We start from the raw sequence: 16336 nt of genomic DNA on the forward strand, positions 1-16336 counted from the left end.
ATTGTTCATCCGTTGCTCTGTATTGTTTGGCATAACACCAAATGGCCACTTTTGTGGGCTGGAATGCAACAGTCACCGAATCCTGGTTGGAGATCAATTCAACCATTCAGGCTGGAAATGTAACTCTTGGGCCCTCGATGGAAAGCACTTTTGAAGCCAGTTTCATGAGGCAATTGTTCTTCCTTCCCATTATCAATAGCCCGATCCTTCTGTCCGGCATTATTGGGAACTCAATTGCACTGTGGCACATCGTACGATTGAAGAAGGTCTCATCACCAACTGATGTCCTCCTGCTTGACTTGATCATCATTGACCTCTTCGTCATCCTGTCTTCTACAATTGAAATTGTGCAATACACCCTACAATATCGCTCAGTGAAGTTTCTCGGTGATCTCTGTTTTATCCTGAGTATAATCAACCTTTACGGCATCCCACCCTTCATGACCTGCATTGCCATTGACCAATACATCGCGGTTGTCCACCCCATCAGGTCTCATTCCTGGAGAAGGCCTCGATACTATGTTGGCCTTTCCATCGCAACTTGGCTCATCGTGTTTTCCCTGAGTCTGGGGCATTTTTTCTTCACAAAAGGCACGTTAAAGGGCCCACTTTCATGCAAGGCTTTGGTTTCACTCTGGTCAGGTAGCCCAGTGCTTCACCTCTGCTCCGAAGTGGTCACATTTTTCGTCCCAATCGTGATCCTGTTGGCCTGCTATGCCCTGACAGCGAAGAAGATGATCGAAGTGGGAGCTGGGAAGGAATCCATGGAGCTGATGAAGAAGAAAGTGCTGAAGACCATTTGGGCAATCTTGGCTCTCCTCCTTTTCTGCTTTGCCCCATTTCACATCATTGAACTTTCTTTCGTGCTGAAGAACCTGTTGAGTCCCGAGTACAAAATCTCAATGTGGTATGTTTGTAATATTCGGCTGTATACCTGGACCCTCACTTTCCTCAGCATTATCCTCAACCCCCTGCTCTACATCTTCAGGTCCCAGAACTTTCAGTGGAGGCCATGTAGCTGCTGTGTGTAACACGCCACTGGCCCAGTGACCACCCCACTCCCCCCATCTCAATCCCACATTGACAAGAATCTCAATTAGAAAGCAGAGTCTCACTTACCATTTCCCACCACTGAATTGCAAAGTGGGTATGATGAAGAAAAGTCCACCAGCGGCACAAGTGATTGGAAATGGAGGTCACATAATGGAAGACTCTGTAAATCAAACATGGTGAACTCAGGTTGGCTACATCAACTCTCAACCATCATGTGTATCTGTCTATCTATCTATCTATCTGTCGATCTATCTGTCTATCCATCGCTTCATCCATCTTTCGCTCTCTCTATCTGTCTATCTATCTATCTATCTATCTAACAATCTATCTAACTATTTATCTCACTATCCATCCCTCTATCGAGCTATCTCTCTATCTATCACTCCATCTATCTTTCTCTCTATTTATCCCTCTATCTAGCTATCTCTCTATCTATCACTCTACCTTGCTATCTCTCTATCGATCACTCTTTCTATCTCTCTCTATCTATCCCTCTATCTAGATAGCTCTCTATCTATCACTCTACCTAGCTATCTCTCTATCCATCACTCTTTCTATCTCTCTCTTTCTATCCCTCTATCTAGCTATCTCTCTGTCTATCCCTCTATCTATCTATCTATCTATCTATCCCTCTATCTAGCAATCTCGCTATCTGTCTCTCTGTCTTTCTATCTATTTCTCTATCTAACTATCTTTCTGTCTGTCTATCTATCTATCTGTCTGTCTATCTCCATCCATCTCTCTATCTATCTATCTCTCTATCTATCGCTCTATCTAGCTATCTCTCTATCTATCTCTCTATCCAGCTATCTCTCTATCTATCTCTCTATCTAGCTATCTCACTATCTATCTATCTTTCTGTCTGTCTATCTGTCTGTCTATCTCTATCTATCCATCTGTCTAACAATATATCTCTTTATCTATCTATCTATTTCTCTATCTCTCTATCTATCTATCTATCTCTCTAACTGTCGATCTGTCTATCTCTTTAGCTATCTATCTTTTCTCTCTAGCTATCTATCTATCTATAAGTCTAATTATCTATCTATCTATATCTTTCATCCATCATTCTCTGTCTTTCTATCTATCTACCTCTATCTATCTATCTATGTATCTATTTGTCTCTCTCTATCTATCTACCTTTCTTCCCATCTATTTCTATCTATCTCTCTTTCTATCTATTATCGATCTATCTATCTATTATCTATCTGTCTATCTTTCTACCCGTCTATCTATCTTTCGATCATTCTCTCTATCATCTATCTCTCTATCTATCTATCTATCCATCTATCCATCTTGCTATCTATCATCTATCTCTCTCCATCTATCCATCTATCTATCTTCCTATCTATCGTCTATCTATTTATTTCTCTATCTATCTATCTATCTATCTATCTATCTATCTATCTATCTATCTATCTTACTATCTTTCTATGTCATGTATCTATCTCTCTTGCTCTCTATCAGTTCACCGATCAGTCTCTCTATCTATCTGTCATTCCATCTATCTATCTGTCTAACTCTATATCTATCTCTCTATTGATCTCTATCTATCTGTCTATCTGTCTGTCTCCCTGTCTATCTGTCTGTCCATCTCTTTTTCTCTATCTCTTTCTTGTCTCTCGATGTAGCTCTCTATTTATCTCTCTAGCTCTCCACCTATCTCTCCATCTATCTCTCTCTCACTATCGATCATGCCTTTCCTGTTTTACAAACCTCACCTCCTGCTGTCACCAATTTTGTTCACACTTTTCTCTTTGCATTTCCCAGTCTAAATTGAAAGGGCAATACTTCCCATTCAATGAACCCAACTCTGTCGCCATCTTGTGTATATATGTCAAAAACTTAGATTCGTCAACTGACCGTGGGTGACACGCAGAACAATTTACCAATTAATATAAAAAGGCAGGAGGAACCCTCGGAGCACATTGACTACATGGCTGGTGACATGGGTTAAATTTCCTGAGACTCCAACCCACCATTGGAGCTTCCCATGCAGTTGGCAGAGGGAACATCTAATATGAGACTCAATTATTTACAGATGTTACACGAGAAGACCCTAAAATTTAGAGCATTAGGGTGGATGGGGGGTGCAGAAGGAAGACTGAAGTCTTGCAGGGAGGGGAATGGTTGGGATTTGGCGTGGGGACTTGATTTTTGCAAAGTTTCCTCCCGTTTTCCTAAATTGTGAAATTTTGACTGGGTGGAGCGGGTACTTGTGTTCACTCCCTTGCATCATGCTGTGGCAGCGGGATTAGTTTGGGATTGATACAGGGCTATGGGGAGAGAGCGGGGCAGTGGGATTAGTTTGGCATTGATACAGGGCTATGGGGAGAGAGCGGGGCAGTGGGATTAGTTTGGCATTGATACAGGGCTATGGGGAGGGAGTGGGGCAGTGGGATTAGTTTGGGATTGATACAGGGCTATGGGGAGAGAGTGGGGCAGTGGGATTAGTTTGGGATTGATACAGGGCTATGGGGAGAGAGCGGGGCAGTGGGATTAGTTTGGGATTGATACAGGGCTATGGGGAGAGAATGGGGCAGTGGGATTAGTTTGGGGATTCATCCAGTGCTATGGGGAGAGAATGGGGCAGGTTCACACTAGCGACAACACAGCAACCAGCAGTTCGGAGGTTTATGCTTTGGTTTGTGTCAGTTAACTTCTACTTGCTGCAGATTCTCTTTCTTTACACTCAGCTATGTTCAGAATTAACAATTAATGAATTAATTGCTTCTTCAAGGAGAAACTCAAAAAAATACCTGTCACTGTACCCCCACTTATTCGTGACAAGTTAGTAATTGGCCAATTTCTTTCTTAATGGCCGCAGGAGAAATCCAATTCCCATTGTTACAATACTCATAATTTCTGGGATCCAATCACCAACTTGTCCTTTTGGGTTTTGGGTGGGGGAATGGAATGGGGAGAACTATGGAAAGATAGATCAGCATATTATTGATGGGCATGACAGGTGGAAAGGGTACATAAGAACATCAGGACATAAGAAATGATAGCAGGAGTAGGCCATACGGCCCCTCGGGCCTGCTCCACCATTCAATCAGATCATGGCTGATCTTCCACCTCAACTCCACTTTCCCACCCGGTCCCCATATCCCTTGATTCCCCTCGAGTCTAAAAATCCTAATTGCTTGCTGTACCAGCATGCTAACCTTTTCTGTCTCTTATGCGCGGTCACCCAAATCTCTCTGAACACCAACAATTAATCATATTCTGTTTTTCTGTTCTTCCTACCAAAGTAAATAACCTCACATTTCCCCACATTATACTCCATCTGCCACCTTCTTGCCCTCTGACTTAACATGTCTAGTGGGAGAGTAATGGGGGTCACCATTGACCAGAAACTTAACTGGACCAGCCACATAAATATCGTGGCTACAAGAGCAGGTCAGAGGCTGGGTATTCTGCAGCGAGTGACTCACCTCTTGAATCCCCAAAGCCTTTCCACCATCTACAAGGCACAAGTCAGGAGTGTGATGGAATACTCTCCACTTGCCTGGATGAGTGCAGCTCCAACAACACTCAAGAAGCTCGACACCATCCAGGACAAAGCAGCCCGCTTGATTGGCACCCCATCCACCACCTTAAACATTCACTCCCTTCACCATCGGCGCACCGTGGCTGCAGTGTGTACCATCCACAGGATGCACTGCAGCAACTCGCCAAGGCTTCTTCGACAGCACCTCTCAAACCTGCAACCTCTACCACCTAGAAGGACAAGGGCAGCAGGAACATGGGAACAACACCACCTGCACGTTCCCCTCCAAGTCACACACCATCCCGACTTGGAAATATATCGGCCGTTCCTTCATCGTCGCTGGGTCAAAATCCTGGAACTCCCTACCGAACAGCACTGTGGGAGAACCTTCACCACATGGACTGCAGCGGTTCAAGAAGGCGGCTCACCACCACCTTCTCAAGGGCAATGAGGGATGAGCAATAAATGCTGGCCTCGCCAGCGACACCCACATCCCATGAACTAATAAAAAAAACAAGGCTCGAGTGAACAGACGTGGTAAAAACTGGAAGAACTGAAATGTAGGACTTCAAAGAACGTACAAGTGCCTCACGGCAGCAGTCCAACATTGTCGAGTTTGATGACTATATAATATGCCACTTGCTTCATTTCTGGCTTAGCCTTTACAAATTCAATGTTAATTCTGATGACCAAAACGACAATTAATGTAAAATCAAAAGAAATGGTGGAGGGTCAGAATAAATGTAACTTACGATGATTGTAACATATCATATACAGGGTAAGGGACAACTGCGGTGTATTGTGAGATTGGGTGATGGGGAAACATTGAGATGAGGTCAAAAACCAGCTGAGTTTTTCAACCGGGACCACCCGGGTTTTCTACCTTGGAATGTACTCACAGTGCGTCGTCCGGTATAATACATGAAACAGAGCTTGTTGGGGCCACGTGGCTCTGTCGACATGAATAGACTACTAGTGGTCACTGGGATACATGTTACTGTTGGGTGTGTGGGCTATTATTGCTTTGATATATCACCAGCCAACTTATCCTGGTGTTGCACATAGAGAGCCAAGACCATGTGTGGTCTGCAGGTGGAGTGGGATTGGGGGGAATGGGATGGAGAGGGGTTGGAGAATTGGAACAGGGGCATGCAGAAATAATTGAGTGGCCATATTAACGACATTCAAACCTTTGGTTTCATATTATTATTTATTTCCAAATCGCAAATGTTGGACTATTTTGGGAAGCAGAGAGGTTGAGTTGTTTGGAACAGAGGAAATTCTCTGCAGTACATGCGGAGTTGCCAAGAGATGCAAAATTGAGGCGCTGCAGCGCCACCACTGGTGAGAGGGTGTAATTACAGCGTGACACGTTTACATAGGCACTCACAATAATATATGTAGAGATAGGAATTTATAATGGGAGAAGTTGACACAAAGTGCGCAAGGATGTCAGATTTTTAAGATATTATGGATAGACATTTTGTGGATTTGCTGCTTTTTATTGGGGAAACCTCGCTGAGGGTCAAAGGGGAAACATGCAATACACCACTGGAGTAATGTGACCACTTCTCACAACTGGAGTATTGTGTCCAATTCTGGGCACCGCACTTTAGGAAAGATGAGAAGGCCTTAGAGAGGGTGCAGGAAAGTTTTACTAGAATGATTCCAGGGATGAGGGTCTTTAGTTACGTGGATAGACTGGTGAAGCTGGGATTGTCCTCCTTGGAATAGAGAAGGTTGAGAGGAGATTTGATCGAGTTATTTAAAATCATGAAGGGTCTAGACAGAATAGATAGAGAGAAACTGTTCCCATTGGCGGAAGGGTCCAGAACCAGAGGACATGGATTTAAGGTGATTGGCAAAAAACCAAAGGCGTCATGAGGAAAAACTTTTTTACGCAGCGAGTGGTTAGGATCTGGAATGCGATCCCTGAGGTGGTGATGGAGTCAGACTCAATCATGGCTTTCAAAAGGGAACTGGATAAGCACTTTAAATGGGAAAATGCTGGGCTATGGGGATAGTGCGGGGTAGTGGGACTAGCTGGATTGTCTTTGCATAGAGCCAGCACGGATTCGATGGGCCAAACGGCCTCCTTCCGTGCTGAAACTTTTCTATGATTCTACCAATTAGGTTGAAAAAGGATGAGGACCAGGTAACTCAACAATAGTTAGTTAAATGCTATCAAGTTGACTTTTAAAACACCAAAACTAAGACAGACTGACAATAGACAACAGATGAAAAAGTGCCAAGAAAGCAAGAGGCATAAAAATGAACTTTGGAGCCTAGAATTGAGAGAATTACATATTAAACAATCTTTCTCGTGTATCCCGTGCCTGGCTGTGAGGGAGGAGCTGGGAGACCGTCCCCAGATATGGGTGAAGTATTCGGCTCTTGAAGGGGTGCGGACTTTAGAGAGAGTTAACAATTGCAATGCTCCCTCGAGTCTGGCAACATGTTAGGAGACATCATAGCGTGGCCCTTCCGAATACTGGGCTAGAGTGGTTAGTGGATCAAATAACTTATTGTCAAAGACAGAATGACTCGAGACTGTTATCAGGGTTTCACCTCAAGGAAATATTGTTCAGATTGAAATGGGACATCTCGTTACCTTCTCTGTATTTTTCACTGTTCCTTTGAAGATCCAGCGACAAGAAGTTCAAAGTTTAGCATTGTGAGTGAATAAAGGTTGTGTCATTTCACCAAACCAATGGCGTCTTTCTTTTTCACATCAAGACTCATTCCAGATAACAATAGAGTACTGGGTGGTGGAGTGAGTTTTACTCTGGTCTTTCTCCTCTCAGTCCTGTATAAGGATGAATGGATACCGAGATAGCTACAACGGTAGAGAGAGAGAGAGAGGGATCGACAGGTAAAATAAATAGAGAAACTCAGATGCGGAGATGTAAAGCTGGAGAGATAGATATATATAAATGGATGTATAGATAGGTAGAGAAATGTATGCGTCAGTATTGATAGAAAGATAAATAGATAATAAGATATGTAGGTAAATGGAAAGATAGATAGAGATAGACAGATAGGTGTACAAAAATAGATAGAGAGATCGGGAGTTACATCGCTTTGAGATAGATAGATAGATAGATAGATAGATAGATGGTTGGATGGACAGATAGATGGATGAATAGGCAGATAGATAGATCAATCGATAGATATATAGATAGATTGATAGAGATAAGGACATAAATAGGCAGACAGAAAAAGCTATGTATAAATAGTTGGACAGAGGTTGATACAATAAACATATAGATAGATAGATAGTTAGACAGGCAAATCTAATGTTCAATCCCAAAAGGCAATAACAAGAAAGGAGACAGAAGGACAATGAGTGACTTTGGATAGAAACCTATCTCTGTTTGCAGTTCGTGCTGAGAATGTGGAAAAGGCTCAGTGTCACATTCAGGGTATGGAAATCTCAGTGTGTACTGACACCTGATCTACTGCAGGGTGGGACTGGGGACCAGGGTCTGTAATAGTATAATGGCGGTGGGGGGGGGGGAACAGGGGATGGAAATCTCAGTGATTACTGATCGATGGAAAGTTGTCAGGCTGTGATGACGTAGTGGGACGCACTGCCCACCCAATCCGCCATCAGAGAGGGGAGACCTTAACCCCGCCTTCTGGGGCTGGATCTGACCCCAGGTCCCAGAACAGGAGAGGCCAGTGTCTGACCCGCATCCGCACCCAGACCCCTATCAGAGAGGGGAGACCTTCACCCCTCTGCCTGGAGCTGGATTTGACCCCAGGTCCCAGAGGGTGAAAGGCCAGTGTCTGACCCACATATCCACCCAGACCCCCATCAGAGAGGGGAGACCTTCACCCCTCTGCCTGGAGCTGGATTTGACCCCAGGTCCCAGAGGGTGAAAGGCCAGTGTCTGACCCACATCTCCACCCAGACCCCATCAGAGAGGGGAGACCTTCACCCCTCTGTCTGGGGCTGGATTTGACCCCAGGTCCCAGAGGGTGAAAGGCCAGTGTCTGACCCACATCTCCACCCAGACCCCATCAGAGAGGGGAGACCTTCACCCCTCTGTCTGGGGCTGGATTTGACCCCAGGTCCCAGAGGGAGAAAGGCCAGTGTCTGACCCACATCTCCACCCAGACCCCATCAGAGAGGGGAGACCTTCACCCCTCTGTCTGGGGCTGGATTTGACCCCAGGTCCCAGAGGGTGAAAGGCCAGTGTCTGACCCACATCTCCACCCAGTCCTCCATCAGAGAGGGGAGACCTTCACCCCTCTGTCTGGGGCTGGATTTGACCCCAGGTCCCAGAGGGAGAAAGGCCAGTGTCTGACCCACATCTCCACCCAGTCCTCCATCAGAGAGGGGAGACCTTCACCCCTCTGTCTGGGGCTGGATTTGACCCCAGGTCCCAGAGGGAGAAAGGCCAGTGTCTGACCCACATCTCCACCCAGTCCTCCATCAGAGAGGGGAGACCTTCACCCCTCTGTCTGGGGCTGGATTTGACCCCAGGTCTCCAGAGGTGAATGGACAATATACCACCCATCCCAACAATGCTGGAATTACATTGAGATTCCCATCAGGAGTCCCATCGAATCGGGGTGGAGGGAGGAGCCTGAGCAGCCCATGTCACGGAGGAGCAGAGCAATTACACCAACTGCAGCTCAGCATCTATGAAAGGTCGCTGATCCGAGCAGCTGCTTCTACCAGTTGGAAGGTGGGTGAAGGACTCCCTGAAACTTCTCCCTTCTCGCTTCTTCTTCTACTCGAGCCGACTCTCCACAATTAAACCGGGCTCTTCCCGAGAGTCCACACCGACAGTCCCAGACTCCGGCACGGTCTACGGGAAAAGATCCAATCGCTTGATTCCAAAACACCGAGACTGAGAGGGAGAGAGACAGGTGAGTGGATCTTTGAGAAGTTGAAGAGGCAGGGCCGGTTTGGATGGAGGTAATGTCACTGTTAGTGATAGAGAACGGGGATGGGTGAGTAGAGAGTGGGGAGAGAGGAATAGAGAGTGGGGAGAGGTGCGTAGAGAGTGGGGATGGGTGCAGAGAGTGGGGTTAGATGAGTAGAGATTGAGGATGGTGAGCTGCTTTGGAACTGAGGGCCGTTGAGGGGGGACTGAGAGACATCAGTCAGTGTCCAGATATCTTCCTGAGAGACAGGGACTGAGAGACAACAGTCAGTGTACAGGTATCTCCCTGAGGGAGAGGGACTGAGATGCACCAGTCAGTGTACAGATATCACCCTGAGAGAGAGGGACTGAGAGACACCAGTCAGTGTACAGGTATCTCCCTGAGGGAGAGGGACTGAGAGACACCAGTCAGTGTACAGATATCTCCCTGAGAGAGAGGGACTGAGGGACACCAGTCATTGTACAGATATCTCACTGAGAGAGAGGGACTGAGAGACACCAGTCAGGGTACAGATATCACCCTGAGGGAGAGGGACTGAGAGACACCAGTCAGTGTACAGATATCTCCCTGAGGGAGAGGGACTGAGAGACACCAGTCAGTGTACAGATATCAACCTGAGAGAGAGGGACTGAGAGACACCAGTCAGTGTACAGATATCAACCTGAGAGAGAGGGACTGAGAGACACCAGTCAGTGTACAGATATCACCCTGAGAGAGAGGGACTGAGAGACACCAGTCAATGTACAGATATCACCCTGAGAGAGAGGGACTGAGAGACACCAGTCAGTGTACAGATATCACCCTGAGGGAGAGGGAAATGAGAAACACCAGTCATTGTACAGATATCACCCTGAGAGAGAGGGACTGAGAGTCACCAGTCATTGTACAGATATCACCCTGAGAGAGAGGGACTGAGAGTCACCAGTCAGTGTACAGATATCACCCTGAGGGAGAGGGACTGAGAGTCACCAGTCAGTGTACAGATATCTCCCTGAGAGAGAGGGACTGAGAGTCACCAGTCAGTGTACAGATATCACCCTGAGAGAGAGGGACTGAGAGACACCAGTCAGTGTACAGATATCACCCTGAGAGAGAGGGACTGAGAGTCACCAGTCAGTGTACAGATATCACCCTGAGAGAGACGGACTGTGAGATACCAGTCATTGAACAGATAGTTCTTTAGGGAAGGAAACCTGCCGTCCTTACCCGGTCTGGCCTTTTTGTGACTCCAGACCCACAGCAATGTGGTTGATTCTTATTTGCCCTCTGAAATGGCCTAGCAAGCCAATCAGTTGTAAAATCTCGCTACGAAAAGTCATAATAAGAATAAAACCGGGCGGACCACCCGGCATCGGACCACTAGGCACAAGACATGACAACGGCAAACCACGCCCAGTCGACCCTGCAAGGTCCTCCTTACTAACATCTGGGGACTTGTGCCAAAATTGGGAGAGCTGTCCCACAGACTAGTCAAGCAACAGCCTGACATAGCCATACTCACAGAATCATATCTTTCAGCCAACATCCCAGACTCTTTCATCACCATCCCTGGGTATGTCCTGTCCCACTGGCAGGACAGACCCACCAGAGGTGGCGGTACAGTGATATACAGTCAGGAGGGAGTAGTCCTGGGAGTCCTCAACATTGACGCTGGACCCCATGAAATCTCATGGCATCAGGTAAAACATGGGCAAGGAAACCTCCTGCTGATTACCACCTACCGTCCTCCCTCAGCTGATGAATCAGTCCTCCTCAATGTTGAGCACCACTTGGAGGAAGAACTGAGGGTAGCAAGGGCACAAAATGTACTCTGGGTGGGGGACTTCAATGTCCATCACCAAGAGTGGCTCAGTAGCACCACTACTGACCGAGCTGGCCGAGTCCTGAAGGACATAGCTGCTAGACTGGGCCTGCGGCAGGTGGTGAGCGAACCAACACGAGGGAAAAACCTACTTGACCTCGTCATCACCAATCTACCTGTCGCAAATGCATCTGTCCATGACAGTATTGGTAGGAGTGACCACCACACAGTCCTCATGGAGATGAAGTCCGTCTTCGCACTGAGGACACCATCCAACGTGTTGTGTGGCACTACCACCATGCTAAATGGGATAGATTCAGAACAGATCTAGCAGCTCAAAATTGGGCATCCATGAGGCGCTGTGTGCCATCAGCAGCAGCAGAATTGTATTCCACCACAATCTGTAACCTCATGGCCCGGCATATTCCTCACTCTACCATGACCAACAAGCTAGGAGATCAACCCTGGTTCAATGAGGAGTGTAGAAGAGCATGCCAGGAGCAGCACCAGGTGTACCTAAAAATGAGGTACCAACCTGGTGAAGCTACAACTCAGGACTACATGCATGCTAAACAGCAGAAGCAACATGCTATAGACAGAGCTAAGCGATTCCACAACCAACGGATCAGATCAAAGCTCTGCAGCCATGCCACATCCAGTCGTGAATGGTGGTGGACAATTAAACAACTAACAGGAGGAGGAGGCTCTGCAAACATCCCCATCCTCAATGATGGTGGAGTCCAGCACGTGAGTGCAAAAGACAAGGCTGAAGCGTTTGCAACGATCTTCAGCCAGAAATGCCGAGTGGATGATCCATCTCGGCCTCCTCCCGATATCCCCACCGTCACGGAAGCCAGTCTTCGGCCAATTCGATTCCCTCTACGTGATATCAACAAACGGCTGAGTGCACTGGATACTGCAAAGGCTATGGGCCCCGACAACATCCCAGCTGTAGTGCTGAAGACTTGTGCTCCAGAACTAGCTGCGCCTCTAGCCAAGCTGTTCCAGTACAGCTACAACACTGGCATCTACCCGACAATGTGGAAAATTGCCCAGGTATGTCCTGTCCACAAAAAGCAGGACAAATCCAATCCGGCCAATTACCGCCCCATCAGTCTACTCTCAATCATGAGCAAAGTGATGGAAGGTGTCATCAACAGTGCTATCAAGCGGCACTTACTCACCAATAACCTGCTCACCGATGCTCAGTTTGGGTTCCGCGAGGACCACTCGGCTCCAGATCTCATTACAGCCTTGGTCCAAACATGGACAAAAGAGCTGAATTCCAGAGGTGAGGTGAGAGTGACTGCCCTTGACATCAAGGCAGCATTTGACCGAGTGTGGCACCAAGGAGCCCTTGTAAAATTGAAGTCAACGGGAATCAGGGGGAAAACTCTCCAGTGGCTGGAGTCATACCTAGCACAAAGGAAGATGGTAGTGGTTGTTGGAGGCCAATCATCTCAGCCCCAGGACATTGCTGCAGGAGTTCCTCAAGGCAGTGTCCTAGGCCCAACCATCTTCAGCTGCTTCATCAATGACCTTCCCTCCAACATCAGGTCAGAAATGGCGATGTTCGCTGATGATTGCACAGTGTTCAGTTCCATTCGCAACCCCTCAAATAATGAAGCAGTCCGAGCCCACATGCAGCAAGACCTGGACAACATCCAGGCTTGGGCTCATAAGTGGCAATTAACATTCGCGCCAGATAAGTGCCAGGCAATGACCATCTCCAACAAGAGAGAGTCTAACCACCTCCCCTTGACATTCAACGGCATTACCATCGCCGAATCCCTCAGCATCAACATCCTGGGGGTTACCATTGACCAGAAACTTAACTGGACCAGCCATATAAATACTGTGGCGACAAGGGCAGGTCGGAGGCTGGGTATTCTGTGGCGAGTGACTCACCTCCTGACTCCCCAAAGCCTTTCCACCATCTACAAGGCACAAGTCAGGAGTGTGATGGAATACTCTCCACTTGCTTGGATGAGTGCAGCTCCAACAACACTCAAGAAGCTCGATACCATCCAAGATAAAGCAGCCCGCTTGATTGGCACCCAATCCACCACCCTAAACATTCACTCCCTTCACCACCGGCGCACTGTGACTGCAGTGTGTACCATCCACAGGATGCACTGCAGCAACTCGCCAAGGCTTCTTCGACAGCACCTCCCAAACCCGCGACCTCTACCACCTAGAAGGACAAGAGCAGCAGGCACATGGGAACAACACCACCTGCACGTTCCCCTCCAAGTCACAAACCATCCCGACTTGGAAATATATCGGCCGTTCCTTCATTGTCGCTGGGTCAAAATCCTGGAACTCCCTTCCTAACAGCACTGTGGGAAAACCTTCACCACACGGACTGCAGCGGCTCAAGAAGGCGGCTCACCACCACCTTCTCAAGGGGCGACTAGGGATGGGCAATAAATGCTGGCCTCGCCAGCGACGCCCACATCCCGTGAACGAATAAAGAAAGTTCACTTTCTAATATTTTGGATCACATTGTTTTGAATATTTAATAACTGTATTGATATCTGTCCATTTACAGGCTTCAGAGTCCTACGTGATCTCTGCAATTCTGCATCCTGGCACCGCAGCAATCTCTTGGGCCCATTGGTTTCCACAGGTTTCAGAGAAGAAGCTCACCCTGTCTGAACCCATGAGATAGGATTAACGTGTTGGAGAGCCAACTGAGACCTTCAAAAACCAATAATCTGACAGGGCGGTCTCAACTGTTGTTGAACAATATCGGATCTCATTCCCCGACATTGTTCATCCGTTGCTCTGTATTGTTTGGCATAACACCAAATGGCCACTTTTGTGGGCTGGGATGCAACAGTCACCGAATCCTGGTTGGAGATCAATTCAACCATTCAGGCTGGAAATGCAACTCTTGGGCCCTCGATGGAAAGCACTTTTGAAGCCAGTTTCATGAGGCAATTGTTCTTCCTTCCCATTATCAATAGCCCGATCCTTCTGTCCGGCATTATTGGGAACTCAATTGCACTGTGGCACATCGTACGATTGAAGAAGGTCTCATCACCAACTGATGTCCTCCTGCTTGACTTGATCATCATTGACCTCTTCGTCATCCTGTCTTCTACAATTGAAATTGTGCAATGCACCCTACAATATAGCTCAGTGAAGTTTCTCGGTGATCTCTGTTTTATCCTGAGTATAATCAACCTTTACGGCATCCCACCCTTCATGACCTGCATTGCCATTGACCAATACATCGCGGTTGTCCACCCCATCAGGTCTCATTCCTGGAGAAGGCCTCGATACTATGTTGGCCTTTCCATCGCAACGTGGCTCATCGTGTTTTCCCTGAGTCTGGTGCATTTTTTCTTCACAAAAGGCACGTTAAAGCACCCACTTTCATGCAAGGCTTTGGTTTCACTCTGGTCAGGTCGCCCAGTGCTTCACCTCTGCTCCGAAGTGGTCACATTTTTCGTCCCAATCGTGATCCTGTTGGCCTGCTATGCCCTGACAGCGAAGAAGATGATCGAAGTGGGAGCTGGGAAGGAATCCATGGAGCTGATGAAGAAGAAAGTGCTGAAGACCATTTGGGCAATCTTGGCTCTCCTCCTTTTCTGCTTTGCCCCATTTCACATCATTGAACTTTCTTTCGTGCTGAAGAACCTGTTGAGTCCCGAGTACAAAATCTCAATGTGGTATGTTTGTAATATTCGGCTGTATACCTGGACCCTCACTTTCCTCAGCATTATCCTCAACCCCCTGCTCTACATCTTCAGGTCCCAGAACTTTCAGTGGAGGCCATGTAGCTGCTGTGTGTAACACGCCACTGGCCCAGTGACCACCCCACTCCCCCCATCTCAATCCCACATTGACAAGAATCTCAATTAGAAAGCAGAGTCTCACTTACCATTTCCCACCACTGAATTGCAAAGTGGGTATGATGAAGAAAAGTCCACCAGCGGCACAAGTGATTGGAAATGGAGGTCACATAATGGAAGACTCTGTAAATCAAACATGGTGAACTCAGGTTGGCTACATCAACTCTCAACCATCATGTGTATCTGTCTATCTATCTATCTATCTGTCTATCTATCTATCTATCTGTCGATCTATCTCTCTATCCATCGCTTCATCGCTCTCTCCATCTGTCTATCTAACTATCCATCTTATCTATCTATCTGACTATCTATCTAACTATTTATCTCTCTATCTATCCCTCTATCTAGCTATCTCTCTGTCTATCCCTCTATCTGTCTCTCTCTATCTATCACTCTATCTAGCTATCTCTCTATCTATCCCTCTATCTAGCTATCTCCCTGTCTGTCCCTCTATCTGTCTCTCTCTATCTATCCCTCTATCTAGCTATCTCTTTATCTATCACTCCATCTAGCTTTCTCTCTGTCTCTCTCTCTATCCAGCTATCTCACTATCTGTCTCTCTGTCTTTCTATCTATCTCTCTATCTAACTATCTTTCTGTCTGTCTATCTATCTATCTCTCTGTCTATCTCTATCTATCTATCTAACAATCTATCTCTTTATCTATCTATCTATCTATCTCTCTATCTCTCTATCCATCTATCTATCTCTCTAACTGTCTATCTGTCTATCTCTTTAGCTATCTATCTTTTTCTCTGGCTATCTCACTACCTATCTATCTATAAGTCTAATTATCTATCTATCGATATCTTTCATCCATCACTCTCTCTCTTTCTATCTATCTACCTCTATCTATCTATCTCTGTATCTATTTGTCTCTCTTTATTTCTATCATCTCTCTATCTATCTTTCTATCTATTTCTATCTATCTCTCTTTCTATCCATTATCCATCTATTTATCTATTATCTATCTATCTATCTTTCTACCATTCTATTTATCTTTCTATCATTCTTTCTATCATCTATCTCTCTCTCTATCTATCCATCTATCGATCTTCCTATCTACCATCTATCTATCTCTCTATCTATCTATTACGCTATCAATCAATCTTTCTATCTTTCTATGTCATTTATCTATCTCTCTAGCTCTCTATCAGTTCACCTATCAGTCTCTCTATCTATCTGTCATTCCATCTATCTATCTGTCTAACTCCATATCTATCTCTCTATTGAT

The 16336-nt window shown here is 46.4% G+C and overlaps 2 protein-coding genes across 2 annotated transcripts; both read left to right on the plus strand.

Annotated features, from left to right (window-relative positions):
• Window positions 1–41: 41 nt before the first annotated feature.
• LOC137308044 (G-protein coupled receptor 183-like) lies at window positions 42–13914 on the plus strand. The gene is made up of 3 exons (XM_067976987.1): window positions 42–907; window positions 6680–6701; window positions 13795–13914. The coding sequence occupies exons 1-3, from the start codon at window positions 42–44 to the stop codon at window positions 13912–13914; spliced, it is 1008 nt and encodes a 335-aa protein (XP_067833088.1).
• A 140-nt stretch (window positions 13915–14054) lies between these two features.
• LOC137308045 (somatostatin receptor type 5-like) lies at window positions 14055–15044 on the plus strand. Its single transcript, XM_067976988.1, has one exon. It carries the CDS (start codon window positions 14055–14057, stop codon window positions 15042–15044), a length of 990 nt encoding a protein of 329 aa, XP_067833089.1.
• Window positions 15045–16336: the final 1292 nt, after the last annotated feature.

Source organism: Heptranchias perlo, unplaced genomic scaffold (genome assembly GCF_035084215.1).
Source record: "Heptranchias perlo isolate sHepPer1 unplaced genomic scaffold, sHepPer1.hap1 HAP1_SCAFFOLD_118, whole genome shotgun sequence".
Lineage (NCBI taxonomy): Eukaryota > Metazoa > Chordata > Chondrichthyes > Hexanchiformes > Hexanchidae > Heptranchias > Heptranchias perlo.

What these genes read in the sequence shown, in the direction of transcription:
- LOC137308044 (XM_067976987.1), top strand. Translation starts at nt 42, where the DNA reads ATGGCCACTTTTGTGGGCTGGAATGCAACAGTCACCGAATCCTGGTTG. An exon ending in GAGTACAAAATCTCAATGTG is followed by an intron (nt 908 to 6,679) that starts GTATGTTTGTAA and finishes TCTACCAATTAG; the next exon opens with GTTGAAAAAGGATGAGGACC. An exon ending in TGAAAAAGGATGAGGACCAG is followed by an intron (nt 6,702 to 13,794) that starts GTAACTCAACAA and finishes GTCCATTTACAG; the next exon opens with GCTTCAGAGTCCTACGTGAT.
- LOC137308045 (XM_067976988.1), top strand. Translation starts at nt 14,055, where the DNA reads ATGGCCACTTTTGTGGGCTGGGATGCAACAGTCACCGAATCCTGGTTG.